We start from the raw sequence: 17464 nt of genomic DNA, 5'->3' as shown, positions 1-17464 counted from the left end.
TTGTTCTTAACGATCTCATCTCTCAATCACTTTTTTTTTTTTTTTTGTCATCTGATAGATTAAAATTAGATCAAACAACATTTTACACAAAGCCGGAAGAGCCATTGCCTACTCTTCCGGAGCCAAGAGCCAGCGAGGTAACATGTACCACCCAGAGCCATAAGTTGAACATAACATAAACTCTTAAAACTAAACAAAGAAGAAAAAAGATGTCTGAGGCAGGATAGAAAGGAACTTCAGGAAAGGAGTGCTCAACCTTGCACTCAAAGACGATCATACCTAATGAGAGCTCATCAACAATTAACACAATTTGAGAAGAGCATAGAGATAGGCTGGAAGCACACGAACATCACCAACACATAAACATAATTTAAAGAGGTTAGAATCCTTAACCGTCGTTGTAAACACCCTTCAATCCCAACTAAGTTTATCCATTGGACCTTGAGAGGGTTCTCCACGCGCCTCATACGCACCATCACCCCACGGCGAAGCCTACAAAGGCTTCCCACGTCTTATTCATACAACCGGTAGCTGAATAAAAACCACTCCAAATCCAAGACTATCATGATCAAATTGGCGGCAATCGACCAACAAAGAAGCATTAGCACTGAGATACACTTATCTCCTTCGGTTCCTCTCAAAACCAAAGTTGAGCACGCAAAAAGCTTTGACCGTCAAATATCAACAAGCACCGGAGTTGACTCCAATGAACAGAGGCAGTACTCCCAAGCCCAAGTAAGACGCCAAACCACTTCCGCAACTAGACATCACGCACCCTTCCACTAAGTCCTCTACAGCTTGTCCCAAAGAACAAACAGAGGGAAGAACCTATTTCCAAACCTCACGCCGACATCGAAACAACCGGAGACAAGAACATGAGGAGCCAGAGAGAAGATCAACCAACCAACGAGACGCACCACCATCGAACCAGACTCAAACCCCCTCGAATCTAACAGATTCTCTAATCTCCACTGGCGGAGAGAACACGCCTTTGACAGAGAATCCCACCTCATCGAGAAACGCACCAGCACCCAACCACCGCTCGACCCCCAAAACGCCATCGCCGTCGAACAAAAACTTCATCACTAACCACCACAAGCAAAGCTAAAGAGACTACACAGGGACTAGAACTAGATAGGAGAGCTCGAGGAGGTCCTCTCACAGCACGGCGAGGAGCGCCGGCCAGAGAAGACCTCAGATCCGAAAGAAGAGATTGAGGCGGCGCTTGAGTCGTAGAGAGAGTTTTAGGTCTTTTTTTTTTGCGTCGGTACGGGGTTATATGGTTAGATGCTCTCAATCACTTTATTAATCTTACCACTTTTATATTTAATTAATTATGTACTTTTTTTGGAACACTCAATTAATTATGTATATTATATGCTTCGATAAGTATTTCCTCGGATGAAGATTTACACAGCATTTTTTTTGAACACTCTTGTCTTTAATTAACAGAAGCGATGCGTAGAGTCAAAAACAGACAGATCAAAGAGGATACGCACAAATCATACCTGTTTAAATTACGATGAAAAAAATATTAATTTGATAATTCAATGACAAAAACACATCGACTCTGCACCGGCCTTGACCCTTGAGTTACATTTAGAGATCAAACACGTATTAGTTAAGACTCGTCGTATCATATGTAAGGTGTTGCTTGTTACTCGTAGTTACTATTACATTTAATCTGTGGCTACCGACAACATTTCAGTGTCGTCATTAAATGGCTTGATTTATTCAAAACCTACCAATCTCTCGACCATAGATGGTTCAGCGTATTTTGGTAGATTTATTACACGAATGTTCCTGGATTCTAAAAGGACAACTGATTAATATTGAGTGAGTATATAAGAAGAGATTACACGAATTTGTTTCTAAACTGTTTCTTTTTTATAACAAATCATTAATGTTTTCAACCAAAAACAACCAAAAAAAAACTTAAATACCATTTATCCTCACTCATTCAGTGAATGGTCCTGTCTGCGATGATTAAATCGTATTCATCTGGACCATAGACTTCTTGGTGTGAGACCGGTGACGTCTTTCTCTAACGAAAATCATCCAAAAGATGAGCGAGAACATGACTGCACCAGAGAGTGATGCGAGTCCAGCGTAGATCCACTGGCTGGTGATGGTGAGTCCAGGGCAATTCTTGGTGGTTATGTCTCTAAAAGTGTCTCGAACGAAGGAGCAATCAGCAATGCTAGCCAAGAACGGACTGTAATGGTCTAACGTGAACGCCACGTTGATCGCACCCATCATCTGATCGTATGAAGCTTGAGTTAACCTTCCCTGTGTTATGCAGATCCCTTCTGCGTTTACTTGGCACACAAAGCCTTTGTATATCTATTTACCCCAAAAAAATACATTTTAACAATATTTAAGTAAAGTTTATGGTCTAATAAAATTATTTTACTCTTGTAATGCTACTATACATATGACATAATAAGCATACGTTTGAAACGACTAATAAAATATTTTTCAGAGTTAAAAAAAGCATCATGTATACCATTTATGTTTTAAAAGAAAAGGTTGATTAGATGTATATTGTGTACCTGAGAAGCATTAGCAAGGAGGATTTCGTTAGGAGCACAAGGACGTGGATTGCGATGTTCATCGAGCGGGTTACAGAGCAGAGGAACGAGCGGACCAGACTGGTTATGGTAGAAAGGGACATTAGGTGGGAACTCATCATGGTTACTGACATTGACAGTGTAGGCATTGGTCATGTCAACGGCCGTAGAAGTCATCGTCTTGGTTATATCCAATGTATCTCCAATGGTTTTAGCGTCTAAACATGGAAGCAGCTGGCTCAAGGCCGACTCTGCCGCTGGATCATGCACCCATTGGTCCATAGCCGTACATGTGTCCGCAACCACACTGTTTTAAGCAACATCTTTAGTTTGATCAAATAAAACAAAATCAAAACTTGAATTAGATGAAGTGATGATGATCAATGTCATTACTTGTGGAAGACGAGGAAGACTGCGCTTAGCAGGATCGTTGCTGTGACGAGAATCCAACCAAGGATTACTAACCTGAGGATTAAACATTAATTGTAACCATTTAATTTGGTTATTGATAGAATATATTATATCGACTGTAAAGAAGTCTATGACTCACAGGTAGACAAGAACTCGTAGTCCACAGAAGGAAAACACTGTAAAGAATCACAAACATGTTATAGAGGCAAATGCATTAAAACAGATTGAAAGTTAGAATGTTATAATTTTTGTACTTACAGAGTCCAAGGAATGCGATTGCGAGCATAACACCAGCAATCACATTTAACACTAATCTCCTGAAGAAACATTATAAAGTCCACAATAATCAAACAGAGGTTTTACTTATAACTTGTGACCCAAGTCATCTATGTAACAAATGCTTACACAGGGTTTAGTACTCCGGTGAGATAACCGATTGTCTGGTTAGCGACACGGTCAGGGTAAGTGATGTTGGACATCTTGATCATGTTGTTGAAATGATCAATGTTACCTCTAAACTGAGGAGGAAAGAGGTTGTGTCCATCGAGCTGAATGTCTTTAGCAGATTGAATAGAGTCCCACAAGCTCGTTAGCTTACCCAAAACTTTAGTTGCTTGGTTCACAATGTACATAAACGTATTCTCCACGCTACCGTAGAACTCTTTTTGCCCAGTGTACAACATCGTAGACCCAATCCTGAAGAAAAAAAACATGGTTTCGAATTTTTTTAGTCAAGAACTAAAACAATAATTAATTAATGGTTTGAAGATGTATATATTAAGTGAAGGAAGAGGAAGTTTACACGGCGGCGACGGTGAAGAGGAGGAGGAAGATGAGAGAAAGAGTGTAGCAGACGCGAGAGTAGCCGTAGTGCCGGCGGCCGCAACCGCAGCAACAGCAACAGAGGCATGAGCAGATGAGGAAGAGTCCGAGAAACACGAACCACACGATTGCTATTACTATGAACGGAACAGCGGAAAATCCAACAGACTGAAAGAGAACATTATACACACGTTTTAGTTATACCAATTACTCTTTGAGTTGTCCTGAAACTAGCCTAGTGGTCTAAACGCACCTTTAGATACCAACATATAACATTTTAACATGCAGTTTGCTACAGCCTCATATTTTTTATTTGGTACTTTTGGCTAGATACCATCCCTTATTGCATGATTTAACACGGAACCTAAATGCATAGCCTTAACGCAGCTAAGTTGAGCATAGAACAAAACTAATGGCTGTTCCTAATTCCTAAAAAGACATGCATTGGTCTGAATATAACGTGGGGGACTCACGGCGATGTAATGAGAATTGGTAACGTTCCAACCATCGGTATATATATTGAAATTGTTGAGAGGATCAGGCCGCCGTGTCCTCTCCGCCGCTAGCACCAATGTCCCATTTGCTCCTTCCTGAATTTGCCTCCTGAATCCTTCAAAATGGATTAAATATATAGAACTTCTATCAGATGTTTTGTTTGTTATAGAAACATCATAACATAAAATAAAGAGAGAATATTATGAAGAACCTTGAAATGAGGTTGAGGATGGATGATGATGACTAGAAGAGGAAACTCCATGAGAGAAAGAAACCAAACAGGAAAAGACCAGGATCGCAACGCCTATAAGAAGGAGACGCCGGCGATCATGAAACGTCGGCGTTTGGCTACAAAGCATTATCCTCTCTCTCTCTCTCTGTCTCTCTTTTTGTTTGGATTGTTTGGTTACGTTTCAATCTCTAGAAAAGGGTTTATGTATCTCTATATATCAAGAATCTTTTAAATGTCTCCAGGAAATCGAGGAGAAAGAAGATGAAACGAATAGCTTATTATTTATGATCTCCCTTATTTAGGAATTTATGTTTCCATAATTTTCTCCATCCTTGTTATTCTTTTTCTCCTATATTAATTGTTACTCGTTAAGGTCTCATTGGCTGTGATCTACAATATTCTCTCAAAATGAAATAATCTCACGCGGTTCGCCTTCCCCAGATATCCATTAGTTTGCTATAGGAAAGAATCTGATGAATTAATGTACCCCTGTAAACTAATTACACAATCAATTAAATTTTGAAAATGATGCAACATACAGTAATTAGTAAATCGTTTATTTTACACAATTGTTTTTGAAACGGAAAATTGCATTAAGATTGACTTCATGAAGATAAAAAAATCATATCGTTTCCATATCCTTACCCAAAAAAATCACCTCATCATTATTTAGTTCTAATACAACAAAGGCAACTACACTTCAAAATAAATACTACATTATACTAAATCTCGACCAAGAGGTTTACTTGCTCAAGACTCATGCTCTCACGGTTTCTTCACTCACCCACTTGATCCACCCCTTTTTCAAGCTTCCAACAGAATCAATGATCACAAATGAAACCAGATTCCTCAATCAAATAAATGCAAATGTAGCCAAACTGTGATTACCTTTGGGCGATTTCTTCAACCACAGGAAGCTTCTTCATACCAAAGACTTGTATCCCCTTCATTGGACATGTTTGTCTGTTTTGAACAAATAACCAAACAATAGTTTCTTCAACAGACTTTTCTATTATCTACAGACTAGCGTTTCTTCTAGTGACGTTTCTACCAACTCAGGCCTTCTCCTCGGAGATAGCCCTCTTTCAACCATTTCATCTTCATACTCCTTAGCCATCTCCAGCATCCCTTTCTGAATCAAAGCGTCAATCATAGCGTTATACGCAGCCGAATCAGGAGTATCCCCAGACTCTTTCATCGTCTTCCACACATGCAAAACCGGCTGAAGAAACCCCCATCTCTCAAACTTCCTCATAAGCATCACATAAGTATCCATCCTCGGCCTAACCCCGCTCCTTATCATCCTACCAAACAGACCCAAGATCTCGCTCGGTTTCTCCATACGGGCAAAGAAACACATATAAGTAATAGAATCCGGCTGACAACCTCTCTTAGGCATCTCGTCAAGCATCCCATACGCATCCTTCACCCTCCCTTCTTCACATAAAAGCTTAATAACCGTGTTATGAGTCGCAACGTTAGGCTCACAGCCTCTCTCCTTCATCTCCTTAAACACTCTAACACCAAAGTCAACGCCTTCCGATGCTCCAATGGCGCGAATAACAGTGTTGTACGCAACAACATCGAGTTTGATCCTCTTCCTCTTCATCTCCTTGTACAAGTTCACAGCTTTCCAAGGCTTCCCACTCTTACACATAATATCCATGTAAATAGAATACGAAAACAGATCCTTCACAACACCTTCGTGATCCATCTTCTCCCAATACTCCTTGCACTTCCCCCACCATCCCAGCTTAGACCACCCGCGAAGAATCAAGTTATGAATCTTAGTAGTATTCCTCACACCAACCACACTCTTCCCGAAACAGAGCTCCTCTGCTTCAACCACATGCTTATGCTCGCAAAGCGCATCCACAAGATTATGAAAAGACGTCTCGTCTCTCAAATTGAAATCATCTAACCTATCGTAAGCATCTATCGCCTCCTGAACGAGATGAGCCGTGACGTAACGCTTGAATATTATACGGAAAGTGACGTGATTGGGAATCGAAACCGGGTTCTCCTTCATACGGTTAACCAAAGCCCAGGAAGCATCGAACTCGAAGTACTTACCGAGCACATCGATCATACGGTTGAACGTCTCGGTGGTGTGTTCGAATCCGGATTCCTTTTCGACCCAGTTGAAAAACTCCAACGCCTTTTGCCAGTCGTTGCTGTAGCATGTGATGGCTTCGCAGACTGTTTTCTGATCGTAGCTGGACTCGTCCGCCTGACATCGGAGCTTCTCGTCGGGAACGGGTTTTGCAGATAGAAGCCGAACGGAGGGTGACGAAACGATTCGAAGTCGATCGAATCGCCGGAGATATATCGAGAAGAGCATTTTCTCAGCGTTCAAAATTAGGGTTGGTTTGTCCGGGAGATTATTTTTTTGACCAGTTTCTCCAGATGGGATCCGATTACCCGTATTCGATTGGGTATGTCCGCAGACCCGATTACCTATTGGACTTTTAGTTTCTGCTGTTCCGATTAATTGGGCTTGTTTCTAGGCCCACAGATAACCCAAACTTCTTTGGCTTTCATCACAAATATGAAGAAGTGTGGGATCGATTATGAATGAAAAGTACAAAATGAAGGACCGATAATTGCAAAGACCTAACTAAAGTCTTTTAAGTGTTCTGTCATGTCACTCAGTGTCTGTAGTGTACCACCAGTTTCAAAATATCCGAAAAGACGAATCCTTGTTTTAATCACCTGAAATGGCGGCGGCTCTGCAGACGAATATCCGACCGGTCAAGTTTCCGGCTACGTTCAGAGCTCTAACCAAACAATCTCCGGCACCCTTTAGAGTAAGATGCTGCGCTGTTAATTCCGCTGGGAAAAAGAGGTACAACATCACTCTCCTTCCCGGAGACGGCATCGGTCCGGAGGTTATCTCCATTGCTAAAAATGTGCTTCAGAAAGCTGGATCCTTGGAAGGTTTATCTCATTGGGGTTTCATGGGGATTAGATATAGATTCGTGGGTTTAGGATTTATTTGGATAAACTTGGTCACTTGATTGCGTCTGTGGTGTTAATCAGGAGTGGAGTTTAGCTTCAGGGAGATGCCTGTAGGAGGAGCTGCTTTGGATTTGGTTGGAGTGCCTTTGCCTGAGGAGACCGTCTCGGCTGCTAAAGACTCAGATGCTGTGCTTCTTGGAGCCATTGGAGGGTTGGTTACTTCTCTATTGTACTCTTTTGTTGTTTATGTGTTTATTTTTTTATTGGAATTTTACAATGTTGTTGGTATGATTTTCAGGTACAAATGGGATAAGAATGAAAAACATCTAAAGCCTGAGACTGGTTTACTTCAACTTAGGGCCGCTCTTAAAGTCTTTGCTAATCTCAGACCTGCCACAGTTCTTCCACAGGTAACCCTTCCTTCTTCTTCTTCTTAATCTCAGGAGTTCTTGGTAGCTTGTAGTTTCGTTTCCTCTGTGAAACTCAAATTATCCTTTTTTTTCTTCTTCGTTCAGTTAGTGGATGCTTCGACCTTGAAGAGAGAGGTTGCAGAAGGTGTTGATCTAATGGTTGTAAGGGAGCTTACTGGAGGTCTATTTTCATTTACATGATTGATTGAGACTGATCTTAAATTTCTTGTCTTTCTCGTTCACTAGTAGTATAGTTTCTTTACAATGTGTGATGATCTCTAATGGGAACAGGTATTTACTTTGGAGTGCCAAGGGGCATTAAGACTAATGAAAATGGTGAGGAAGTTGGGTTTAATACGGAGGTTTATGCTGCTCACGAGGTACTCTCTTCTTATCTCTTTGCTAAGTACTACGAACAGATGTAATAAAGCATCTTAATATGTTCCTCAGATTGATAGAATTGCTCGTGTTGCCTTCGAGACTGCTCGGAAACGGCGTGGCAAGCTGTGTTCTGTTGACAAAGCCAATGTCCTGGAGGTATTGTTTATCATTTCATTTTTCTGAAAGTTCATTGCTCCTATTTCTTATGTGACACAGAGAACACATAATAGTTAATGCAATTTTTTTCTCTTATGCAGGCCTCGATTTTATGGAGAAGACGAGTAGCAGCATTAGCCGCTGAATATCCTGATGTTGAACTGTCACATATGTATGTCGACAATGCTGCCATGCAGCTTGTTCGTGACCCTAAACAGGTACACTTATATTTGCTAAGATATCTAGCAGCGCCTAGATGTGGCAAATGTATAAATCCTCACAATGGTTTCTTAAAATGCAGTTTGACACCATTGTCACAAACAACATCTTTGGTGATATATTATCCGATGAAGCTTCAATGATCACAGGAAGCATCGGCATGCTTCCCTCTGCTAGTCTCAGTGACTCGGTATAGTATATAATAATCTGATTTTTAAGCGCACAGCAATATATATTATCACGTCTGAACAAAAAAACGCGTGCTGTTTATAACAGGGACCTGGACTCTTTGAACCTATACATGGTTCTGCACCTGATATTGCTGGACAGGTCCTAACTCTATATTCTTCAAACAGACAAAGTTTTTCTTCCCCAATATCAAAACTACTTCTATATATGCCAAAAATGAAGAGCAGCACTTTTCTTTGAATTTTGCAGGATAAAGCAAACCCGTTGGCAACCATCCTCAGCGCTGCAATGCTTCTGAAATACGGACTTGGAGAAGAAAAAGCAGCTAAGAGAATTGAAGACGCTGTGTTGGGTGCTTTGAACAAAGGTTTCAGAACAGGAGACATCTACTCCAATGGAACTGTACTTTTCTTTAACCTTTCTTCTTACAATGTTTACTTTTCTTGTTTTTTGTCCTTTTGAATTCTAGTGTTGTTTTTTATCTTTTTGAATGGTGTTGTATCAGAAACTGGTGGGTTGCAAGGAGATGGGAGAGGAGGTTCTGAAGTCAGTGGACTCCCAAGTTCATGCTTCTGTATAACTTTGAAGAGCCATGAAGAGATTTTTTTTTTCCCAACAATAAGTGTTTGTACTTAAAGAGAGTATCAGTTTCATCAGCTAAAATGTCTGTGATGGATGTTATGTTATTAGCGGGACGTATTTGATCACATTGAAAAAGTTTTCTCTGCGGAGTTAATGCCGTGTAATAGTAGATTTTACAAGCAGGTACCACTTGAGCTTAATCAAGAAAAGTATAAGATTTTTAAAACACACACCAAACTCAATAAGATACATCAATGTCGATACACATTTTGTTTGTTGTTGTGCTCTTCTAGAGCAAACCTTCAACCAAGGGCAGTTAAATTTTGGAAGATGATCTCAACAGCACGTTCGATCTCCTCTTCCAATATAATCAACGGTGGAACAATCCTGACGACATTCCCTTTCCCTGCCGTCAAGATCAGAAGACCAGAATCACGGCAAGCATCCACCAGTGGACTCGCTGGCACATCAAGCTCCACTCCTATGATAAGCCCTTCTCCTCTCACTTCCTTCACGTGCGAGTTCCCTCCTAGTTTCTTCACCAACAGTTCCTTAAAGTATATCCCTTTGCTCGAGACACTGGCCAAGAAAGATGGTTTCGATACTTTATCAACAACAGCGATGGCTGCACTGCACACAAGAGGATTCCCTGCGAATGTGCTTCCATGATCTCCATACTTGATGGTCTCAGCAACCTTTTCAGTCACAAGCACCGCTCCAATTGGTAAACCACCGGCTAAAGGCTTTGCAACCGTCATTATGTCAGGCGTTACACCGAATGCTTCATACGCCCAAAGGCTACCGGTTCGCCCCAAACCACACTGAACCTCATCAAAGACGAGAAGAGCTCCTGAAGCATCACAAGCAGAGCGAAGAGACTGAAGAAACTCTTTTGTAGCAGAGTAAACTCCTCCTTCTCCTTGGATAGGCTCCACAAACACTGCAGCTATTTTACCCGAGCTGATAAGATCAGTGGCGGCTTGAACGTTACCGTACTCCAAGAATGTGACGCCAGGCATGATGGGTTCGAAAGGAGCTCTGTACTGTTCTTTGCTCGTTAAGGCAAGAGCTCCTAAGGTTCTACCGTGGAAACTGTTTGTGAATGCGATGAAGCCTGTGGCGACTTCCTTGTCTTCAGGATGGGTGTACCTCTGGAACTTTCTAGAAAACTTGATGGCTGCTTCGTTGGCTTCAGTTCCAGAGTTGCAGAAGAACACACGGTCTGCGAATGAACTGGCCACAAGGCGTTTTGCTAGTTCTATCTGCAGACAATTCAGAAATACATGAGCTTGAAGGTAACCATAATCAAAAAAGGCCATAGCTTTAATCACATAGAGAGGATCAAATCAGATAAAGTTTCAATCTTTGGCCAAAAGAAATGACAAATAGAATACACTAAAACCATCATTTTCACACAGTGAGATTCATACCTGAGGAATGGTGTAATAGACATTGCTGACGTGGGCAAGAACAGCAGCTTGGTCGGTGACGGCTTGGAGCCAATCAGGATCTCCATGGCCCAGAGCGTTCACAGCGATCCCAGACGCACAATCCAGATACTCTTTCCCTTCCGCGTCAATCAATTTACAACCTTTCCCACTCGAGAGCACCACTGGAGCACGTGCGTACGTGCCCACGAGGACTCTCGCCTCCTCTTCAATCACCTTCTGGCTCACACTCGCTTTCACCGAAACCTGCGCCTGCGCGCTCACGATCCGGCCATTGAATCCGATTCGGGTTCTGATGGGTCGATCAAATCGACGGCGTAGGAGGCTCATCTCCAACGACGGCGCCCGCGGGAGGGTGATTTGGCCAAGAGACGCCATTTCGTGTGTGTTTTGTTCGCTTTTGGTCGGAGAAGGAACAGTCAAGAGTCGTTAAAAGACAACTATAGTTAACTCCTAGGGCTTTAGCTTTAAAACCAACAAGTGGTAATAACCCTATACTTCTTCATAATTACAATTTAGGACTGATAGTTGTAAGTTAACACTCCAAACCTGGAGACTGTAGAGAGAAACATCAAATTAATCCATTAATCAAATTACAAAGTAATAAAATGTTTTGAGAAGTTACATTGATACCAAAGGCCATGTGATCTTGCAATATATCTTAACAAAGATAATAAGAAAAGTGTATATCTATGTAGATCATGTGAGAAGATAAGAATCACTTGGCAGAGCAAAAAAAAAAAAAGAAAAAAAACATACTAACGGCTAGAGAAGAAGAAGATATGTCAAGAAACATAAACTCGAATCTCCTCTCCCCTTGAGGCCTAATCTTCTATAGCGGCCACGGGGAATGGCCAAACGGGTGAGGATATATACAGGAATAATCTATCTTTCATATAGTAACTGTTAAAAAAAAAGATGTTTGTGGAAGGTGGTATAGTTATTTGGGTGTGATGGGAAAAACAAAAGAATAATATTGCTTATGGCTCGTCGTTCAGCAAATCACTTCAGGGCTCGTCTCGGTATCTAGTGGCATGTTTAGGTCAGGGAGCAAGAATGAGGAACCTTGTTCCAAGGCGCGTTTGCAGGACAAGGCAGATTGTGATTCAGCCTGCATACATTTGAAAATGATCTACTTGATCAGTTACATGTTTATAAGTAGTGAATGTCTAAGAGAGCAAGGAAACAACAACAAAAAATGGTGATTGTCTAGAGAGAGATAGAGATATGCTCACCTTCATCTTCTTAAGAGCATTGTTTCTTGCTCTTTGCTGCTCCACCAAATCACGCATACTTGCTAAGTCCTGATTCGAGAAACAAAAAAAAAAGAATAACCAATTCTAAGATTATCACACATACCTAAAATGTAGAGACATAAAGAAGAAGGTCAAAAGGATGTTTGTACATTTTTAAGGTCTTTACTTTCCTTCAGGAGCATGACTTCCTCATCTTTAAGCTCAGCCAAAGTCTGTACACAACAATATTAGAGAAATCAGTCAATATGTAATGATATCTATCTGGAATTAGAAGGATAAGATTCATTAGTACAGTAGTGCCAGTAAATAAAGAGACATGCTTTTCGGTTTTTACCTTTTTCTTCCTTGATCTCTTGAACAGAGTTGTTGTTGTTATTGCACTCGTTTGAAAAACCTGGACAACCAAGCCCAAAATTCAGATTATGGCTTACGACTTACGACACCACCAGATAAAGGCAGCTCAAAAACCAATATTAAATTAACTATCACACCAAAAATTATACCATAAAACAATTAAGTTTTGTTCATAAGTATATAAAGAAACCACCACACACCTACCATTCAGCACCACACACATTAGAGGCACCATAAGGTGGAAATAAACGAATCAACTCTAGTTACCATTTAAACTTCTATAGTGAATACCGAATCTTTTTTAGAGCATCTCCAATGTATGTCTCTATATTTTCCTCTAAAATAGAGATCTCTATTATAGAGGTGGATTTGCTCCAATGTATGCCTCTATAATAGAGTTCCTCTATTTTAGAGGAAAATATAGAGGAATCCTACTTTTTACCTCTATATTTAGAGATGAAAATAGCAAATCTCTATATTTTCCCCTATAAATAGAGGAACTCTATTATAGAGGCATACATTGGAGCAAATCCACCTCTATAATAGAGTTTCTCTATTTTAGAGGAAAATATAGAGATAAAAATAGAGGTGGGTTGGAGATGGTCTTAGTCAACAACTTATAATACCCTCAAAAAGAAAAAAAAAAAAGAACAAAAAAGTAGATATTATTTATTTTTTTAAATAGTATCACGTGAGTGGAGCGTGACTAATGAGAGACGCGTATGTTTGGTCGTCACGTTCACACGTCATGCTTAACTAAATGGACTGTCTTCAATATAAACTTGGCGGACGAATCACAAGAACAACAACTAACTTTGATCGCTGGCAGTGTGTCCATACTTGGTTACTATCTGATAACAGCCCTCCCCACTAAACCCTACCACACACGCACCTAATCCACTCATGCCAATAGGTAGTTTCGGACTCATTAGAATGGCAAGAAGTGCATTTTTTTATAATACTCTTTAGCACTTGAAGTCTGCATCGGTGACTTTTACCGCAAACACCTCCCATGCTTTGAGGGCTTTCTGGTCCTTCCACAAAAGCAGAAAGAGAGAGAGAGATGACTGGGATTCATCAAAAAGCAAGGAAACGTGACTCTTTGTTTGCAAAAAAGAGCAAAAAAAGCAGAGATCACCGAATATTATCAGTTTTTAAACTCAAATCGAGAAGTGTTTCCAAGAAGACAACTAAATCTATCGAGAAAGATAGGTTTAGTTTCTTGGAAAAGAAAGAAAGAAGCTAAAGTTTGAGTCCACGGTGGGGATATTTGGGTCAACAAAAAGTCGGTGTACCTACATGATGATCAAGAGTAAGCCCCAATGGATACTAAAAGACGAAAATACCCACAAGTGAACAACTAAAAAGTCTGGTCGGGCGTAAAGCCAAGGGATTAATTAGTAATAGACTAGCCCAAACAACAAGGAAACTCTTTAGTTACGTGAAGAGAAAAACGCAGAAAAGAAAACCACTAAAACGCCGCTTCACGAGGGATATATTATATTCGTGACAGACGCACGATACAGTACATACGACTCTACGGAGTTTTTAAATCGAGAAAACCAAATAAAAGATCGGACAAACCTTAGATCTAAAGGTCTCAGAGGGTTTAACGGCGACGCTGGACTCCTCAAGGCCGTCCACGGTGGTAGCACCACCACCACCACCGCCACCGCCACCGCCGCTGAAAGACGTGGCGCCGCTCCAAGTTAAAGGGCTGGTGGGGCTAGCTCGCGTTAGGTCTCCTTTTTTCGATCTCCGTTGACGCACGCTCCATTTCAGCTTGAGAGGAGATGGTGGGGGTTTGGAGTGGCGGAGCTGAAGCAGCGCGTCGGCTACCAGAGAATCGTCAGACATGGCCACTCGAGTCCAGCTATCGGCGGACAACATAGTCGGAATCTTCAACAGCTTTGGAGAGAGAGATGGTGGCGAAAAAGTAGGAAGGAAGCAGCTCTGTGGCAAATTTAATGGGTGGATTTTTGTTATATAATACTTGGAACTATATTTTTATTATTTCTCATTTTCTTGATAAGTGTGGGACCCGCTTTAAGTACATGCGTGGCATAGACCATTTGTAGCAAGGTTCTTATTCTTCGTGTGTTTGAACTGTAGTAGTAGGAGTAGGGATCGAATGACTGATATGAGAGAGAGCACTTGGATTCTATCATTACATTTTTTGTCAGCACGGTAGAGTAGAAATTTTTTTATCTTATCATTTACCGTACTTATTCATCCCTGATCCTTTTCACTGAAACCATTTCAATCTCACGATATTTAAATCTGAATGAAATGTTTGTTATATTTGAAAGAATATAACTACAAGTCTTTCTCAATCATCGGATAGTCCAAAAAATTATCGCCTAAACTCCTGTTGATATTGTAATATGATTTAATGTACAAAAAAAACCTGACATAGCTAGTAAAAAAACCAGACCTAGCTAATAAAAAAATCTTCCAAAGTTTCTGACCTCTCTAACGTAGGAATAGGATTTTAGTTTTCTGAAGTCAGTAGTTATGATGATGGGTTAGAGATTTGACCTTTACTTTTACCGAAAGTTAAATAAACCGTTCCTCCTAACCCGGTTTTAAAATCGAGTGGCCAATTTCGGTTTGTAGATAACCGGACTGAGCTCATCATTTTTCATTTCTCTCTCCATCATCGACATCCTCCGGACTACACTACACACTTAAAACCCTAAAGCATTTCAGAGCCGTCAAAGATCAGTTTCAATGGCGTTTCATCTCGCCAGACGCAAACAAAGGCTACATTCTAACCCATCTCTCATTCATCTATTCTCAACCTCCTCCTCTTCCTCCTCCTCCGCATCATCTCCTCAAGACGGGAACGAATCTGGCGAACAACAACCTTCTCAACCACCGTCGGATTTCAAAATATCTTCCTACTTCAGTGGTATCAAAAGCAGCTTGAAACAGCAACCCCAGCATCAATCTCAAGACGCGAGAAGACAATTGGCCGGATTCGATGCCAAAGCTCCATCCTTTTCCTCCGGCGGAGATTTTCAGGATGTCAGGAGGAATCTCAACGAGTTCCGACGCCGAGAAGCAGCTCCTCCGGCGAGGGATTTTCAGGATCTTTACAAGCAGAACGTGCTTTCAAAGTCGGGAGATTTGGGGGCTGGTAAAGTCGAAGGTTCGCCCTTTGAAAACTTAAAGAAAAACTTGAGGCAGATGAGGCCACAAGAGACCAGATGGTCAAACCTATCAAGCCTCCAGAGCATTATGAAGACAAAAGACAGTGGCAATGTCCGTTCGAACGTGTTCGGTGGGGGAGAGGGATTACCCATTTCAGTGTTCGGGGAGGAGATAGAGGAAAGGAAGAAGATGGGAGATGATTCAGAGGAGATGAAGTCGGAGTTTATCAAGAGCTACGACACTAAAGAACTGGGGGAGATTCTAAGACAGTACAGACCAGAGGGAAAGAGAGAAGAAGGTTGGTTCTCGTTGCAGGAGCTCAACCAGAGGCTTGTTAAGCTGAGAGAGGTGGAAGAGGCTGCAGCGCAGGGAACGAGGAAAGGGATTGCCTTCGATGATCTCAGGTCTGAGATTCAACAAGCTAGAAAATCACAAGCCTGTACGTTCACAAACTCTCTCTTACTTCCCCTCTGTGTGCAGTGTTTTAGACTTTAGCTGTTAGAATGTTTAGACTTAAGTTCCTTTCAAGTAATAATAGGATTGGAGAATTCTTATGTGGATTATGATATAACCTCTCTATCTCGTACTTAGTGAACTACTGTGCCGCAGCGAAAGTGTTGATTTTTATGCTATACCGGTCCATCTCTTACTTGTGAACTGCTATGGGACAACAAAAAAAGCTTGTGGCTTGATGTCGTTGCTTAGTTCTTGGTGTTGTTTTGTTGCTCATTGATTGTGATTTTAATATGAAGGTTAATTTGCTTGCAGTTCAGAACTTGGATTTTTTCAGCGTTTTAAATGGTACCCCAAAGTATTTGCTCGAGCCTCCGAAAGATGAGCTAGTTCAAACTGTATGTCTTTCTTTTCTTCTTAGTTCTTGAATCTGTAAGCTTTTTTTTTTTCAAAAGAATGTTATGACATTGACTATGTTATGCATGTGTTATAATCAAACGCAGTATTTCCACCCGGATAACATGTCATCAGCGGAGAAGATGAAAATCGAGCTTGCAAAGGTCAGGGAAGAGTTCAAGATGTCGGAATCCGATTGTGGTTCTGCACGTGTTCAAGGTATATTGAATCCTCCTAAATGAGTTTTGATCAATGTTTGCATTAAGTTATCAGAGACGATTTTACATTCACAAGGCTAACCTAATCGGTTGATCAGTTGTCATTTCCTTTGTCACATTATTGTTTAGTAATCTCTATTTATTTTTTTCTGTGTAGTGGCACAACTGACTACTAAGATCAAGCATCTGTCCTCTGTTCTACATAAAAAGGTAAGCTTTTAATCATCTTTATTCTCTTCTGAAGCTACTAGTGGCAGTTTTCATAGTGTAACGTAATCGCATATCCTATGTATTGTAACGTAATCTAGGACAAACATTCGAAGAAGGGACTGATAGCAATGGTGCATAGACGGAAGAAACTGCTCAAGTATATGAGACGAACGGACTGGGATTCTTATTGCCTTTCACTGTCAAAGCTCGGACTTCGTGACAACCCAGATTACAAGTTTTAATCTTCTTGATGCAAGTGTGACATAATGAATCGTGACCTCACAGTAAAACACTCTTTTTGTTCTCTTCATTTAGTCAAAAGAGATAATGTGGGTCTCTCTTGTCCATCATTTTGGCAGAGGAAAGTTGTTCTACTACAGTTAATGTTGCAGGCTGTTTAGGCAAAGAGTCTTCTAACATTGTGGGAAGTTTGATAATAAAGTTAAATTTAGATATCATTGTGGGAACATTGTTGTCTTCCACTTCAAACTTGCTTTTATATGTATTTTTTACGTTTGACTCTGTTCTTAACTTTTTGTTATTACGACTTT

General features: G+C 40.8%; 6 protein-coding genes across 7 annotated transcripts; 2 read left to right on the top strand and 4 right to left on the bottom strand.

Annotated features, from left to right (window-relative positions):
* Nucleotides 1–65: 65 nt before the first annotated feature.
* LOC103832475 lies at nt 66–4829 on the bottom strand. The gene is made up of 9 exons (XM_009108488.3): nt 4510–4829; nt 4277–4413; nt 3784–3971; nt 3387–3677; nt 3240–3298; nt 3121–3157; nt 2964–3035; nt 2553–2877; nt 66–2343 (listed from the first exon to the last, which is right to left on the bottom strand). The coding sequence occupies exons 1-9, from the start codon at nt 4655–4657 to the stop codon at nt 1987–1989; spliced, it is 1614 nt and encodes a 537-aa protein (XP_009106736.2). The 5' UTR covers nt 4658–4829; the 3' UTR covers nt 66–1986.
* A 273-nt stretch (nt 4830–5102) lies between these two features.
* Nucleotides 5103–7108, bottom strand: LOC103832474 (pentatricopeptide repeat-containing protein At1g80550, mitochondrial). The gene is made up of 2 exons (XM_009108487.3): nt 5419–7108; nt 5103–5339 (listed from the first exon to the last, which is right to left on the bottom strand). The coding sequence occupies exon 1, from the start codon at nt 6869–6871 to the stop codon at nt 5543–5545; it is 1329 nt and encodes a 442-aa protein (XP_009106735.1). The 5' UTR covers nt 6872–7108; the 3' UTR covers nt 5103–5339; nt 5419–5542.
* A 42-nt stretch (nt 7109–7150) lies between these two features.
* Nucleotides 7151–9579, top strand: LOC103832473 (3-isopropylmalate dehydrogenase, chloroplastic). Its single transcript, XM_009108486.2, has 11 exons — nt 7151–7467; nt 7570–7699; nt 7787–7898; nt 8004–8079; nt 8190–8278; nt 8349–8435; nt 8537–8653; nt 8737–8844; nt 8931–8984; nt 9093–9245; nt 9349–9579. The coding sequence occupies exons 1-11, from the start codon at nt 7248–7250 to the stop codon at nt 9421–9423; spliced, it is 1221 nt and encodes a 406-aa protein (XP_009106734.1). The 5' UTR covers nt 7151–7247; the 3' UTR covers nt 9424–9579.
* Nucleotides 9580–9621: 42 nt separating this feature from the next.
* LOC103832472 (acetylornithine aminotransferase, chloroplastic/mitochondrial) lies at nt 9622–11335 on the bottom strand. The gene is made up of 2 exons (XM_009108485.3): nt 10856–11335; nt 9622–10687 (listed from the first exon to the last, which is right to left on the bottom strand). The coding sequence occupies exons 1-2, from the start codon at nt 11249–11251 to the stop codon at nt 9728–9730; spliced, it is 1356 nt and encodes a 451-aa protein (XP_009106733.1). The 5' UTR covers nt 11252–11335; the 3' UTR covers nt 9622–9727.
* A 164-nt stretch (nt 11336–11499) lies between these two features.
* On the bottom strand, nt 11500–14852 carry LOC103832471. Of its 2 annotated transcripts, XM_033275564.1 has the most exons (6): nt 14185–14852; nt 14068–14148; nt 12464–12523; nt 12279–12341; nt 12109–12177; nt 11500–11984 (listed from the first exon to the last, which is right to left on the bottom strand). In XM_033275564.1, the coding sequence occupies exons 1-6, from the start codon at nt 14371–14373 to the stop codon at nt 11868–11870; spliced, it is 579 nt and encodes a 192-aa protein (XP_033131455.1). In that variant the 5' UTR covers nt 14374–14852; the 3' UTR covers nt 11500–11867. The 2 variants fall into 2 exon arrangements, with proteins under 2 accessions (XP_033131455.1, XP_009106732.1); XM_009108484.3 differs by having other exon boundaries at nt 14068–14852.
* A 235-nt stretch (nt 14853–15087) lies between these two features.
* On the top strand, nt 15088–17439 carry LOC103832470 (probable 37S ribosomal protein S28, mitochondrial). Its single transcript, XM_009108483.3, has 5 exons — nt 15088–16075; nt 16405–16487; nt 16593–16704; nt 16861–16913; nt 17012–17439. The coding sequence occupies exons 1-5, from the start codon at nt 15214–15216 to the stop codon at nt 17153–17155; spliced, it is 1254 nt and encodes a 417-aa protein (XP_009106731.2). The 5' UTR covers nt 15088–15213; the 3' UTR covers nt 17156–17439.
* Nucleotides 17440–17464: the final 25 nt, after the last annotated feature.

The sequence above is a fragment of the Brassica rapa genome, chromosome A07 (genome assembly GCF_000309985.2).
Source record: "Brassica rapa cultivar Chiifu-401-42 chromosome A07, CAAS_Brap_v3.01, whole genome shotgun sequence".
Classification (NCBI taxonomy): Eukaryota; Viridiplantae; Streptophyta; class Magnoliopsida; order Brassicales; family Brassicaceae; genus Brassica; species Brassica rapa.
Note: the sequence above shows the minus strand (reverse complement) of the source record. Positions and strands in the feature narration are given on the sequence as shown.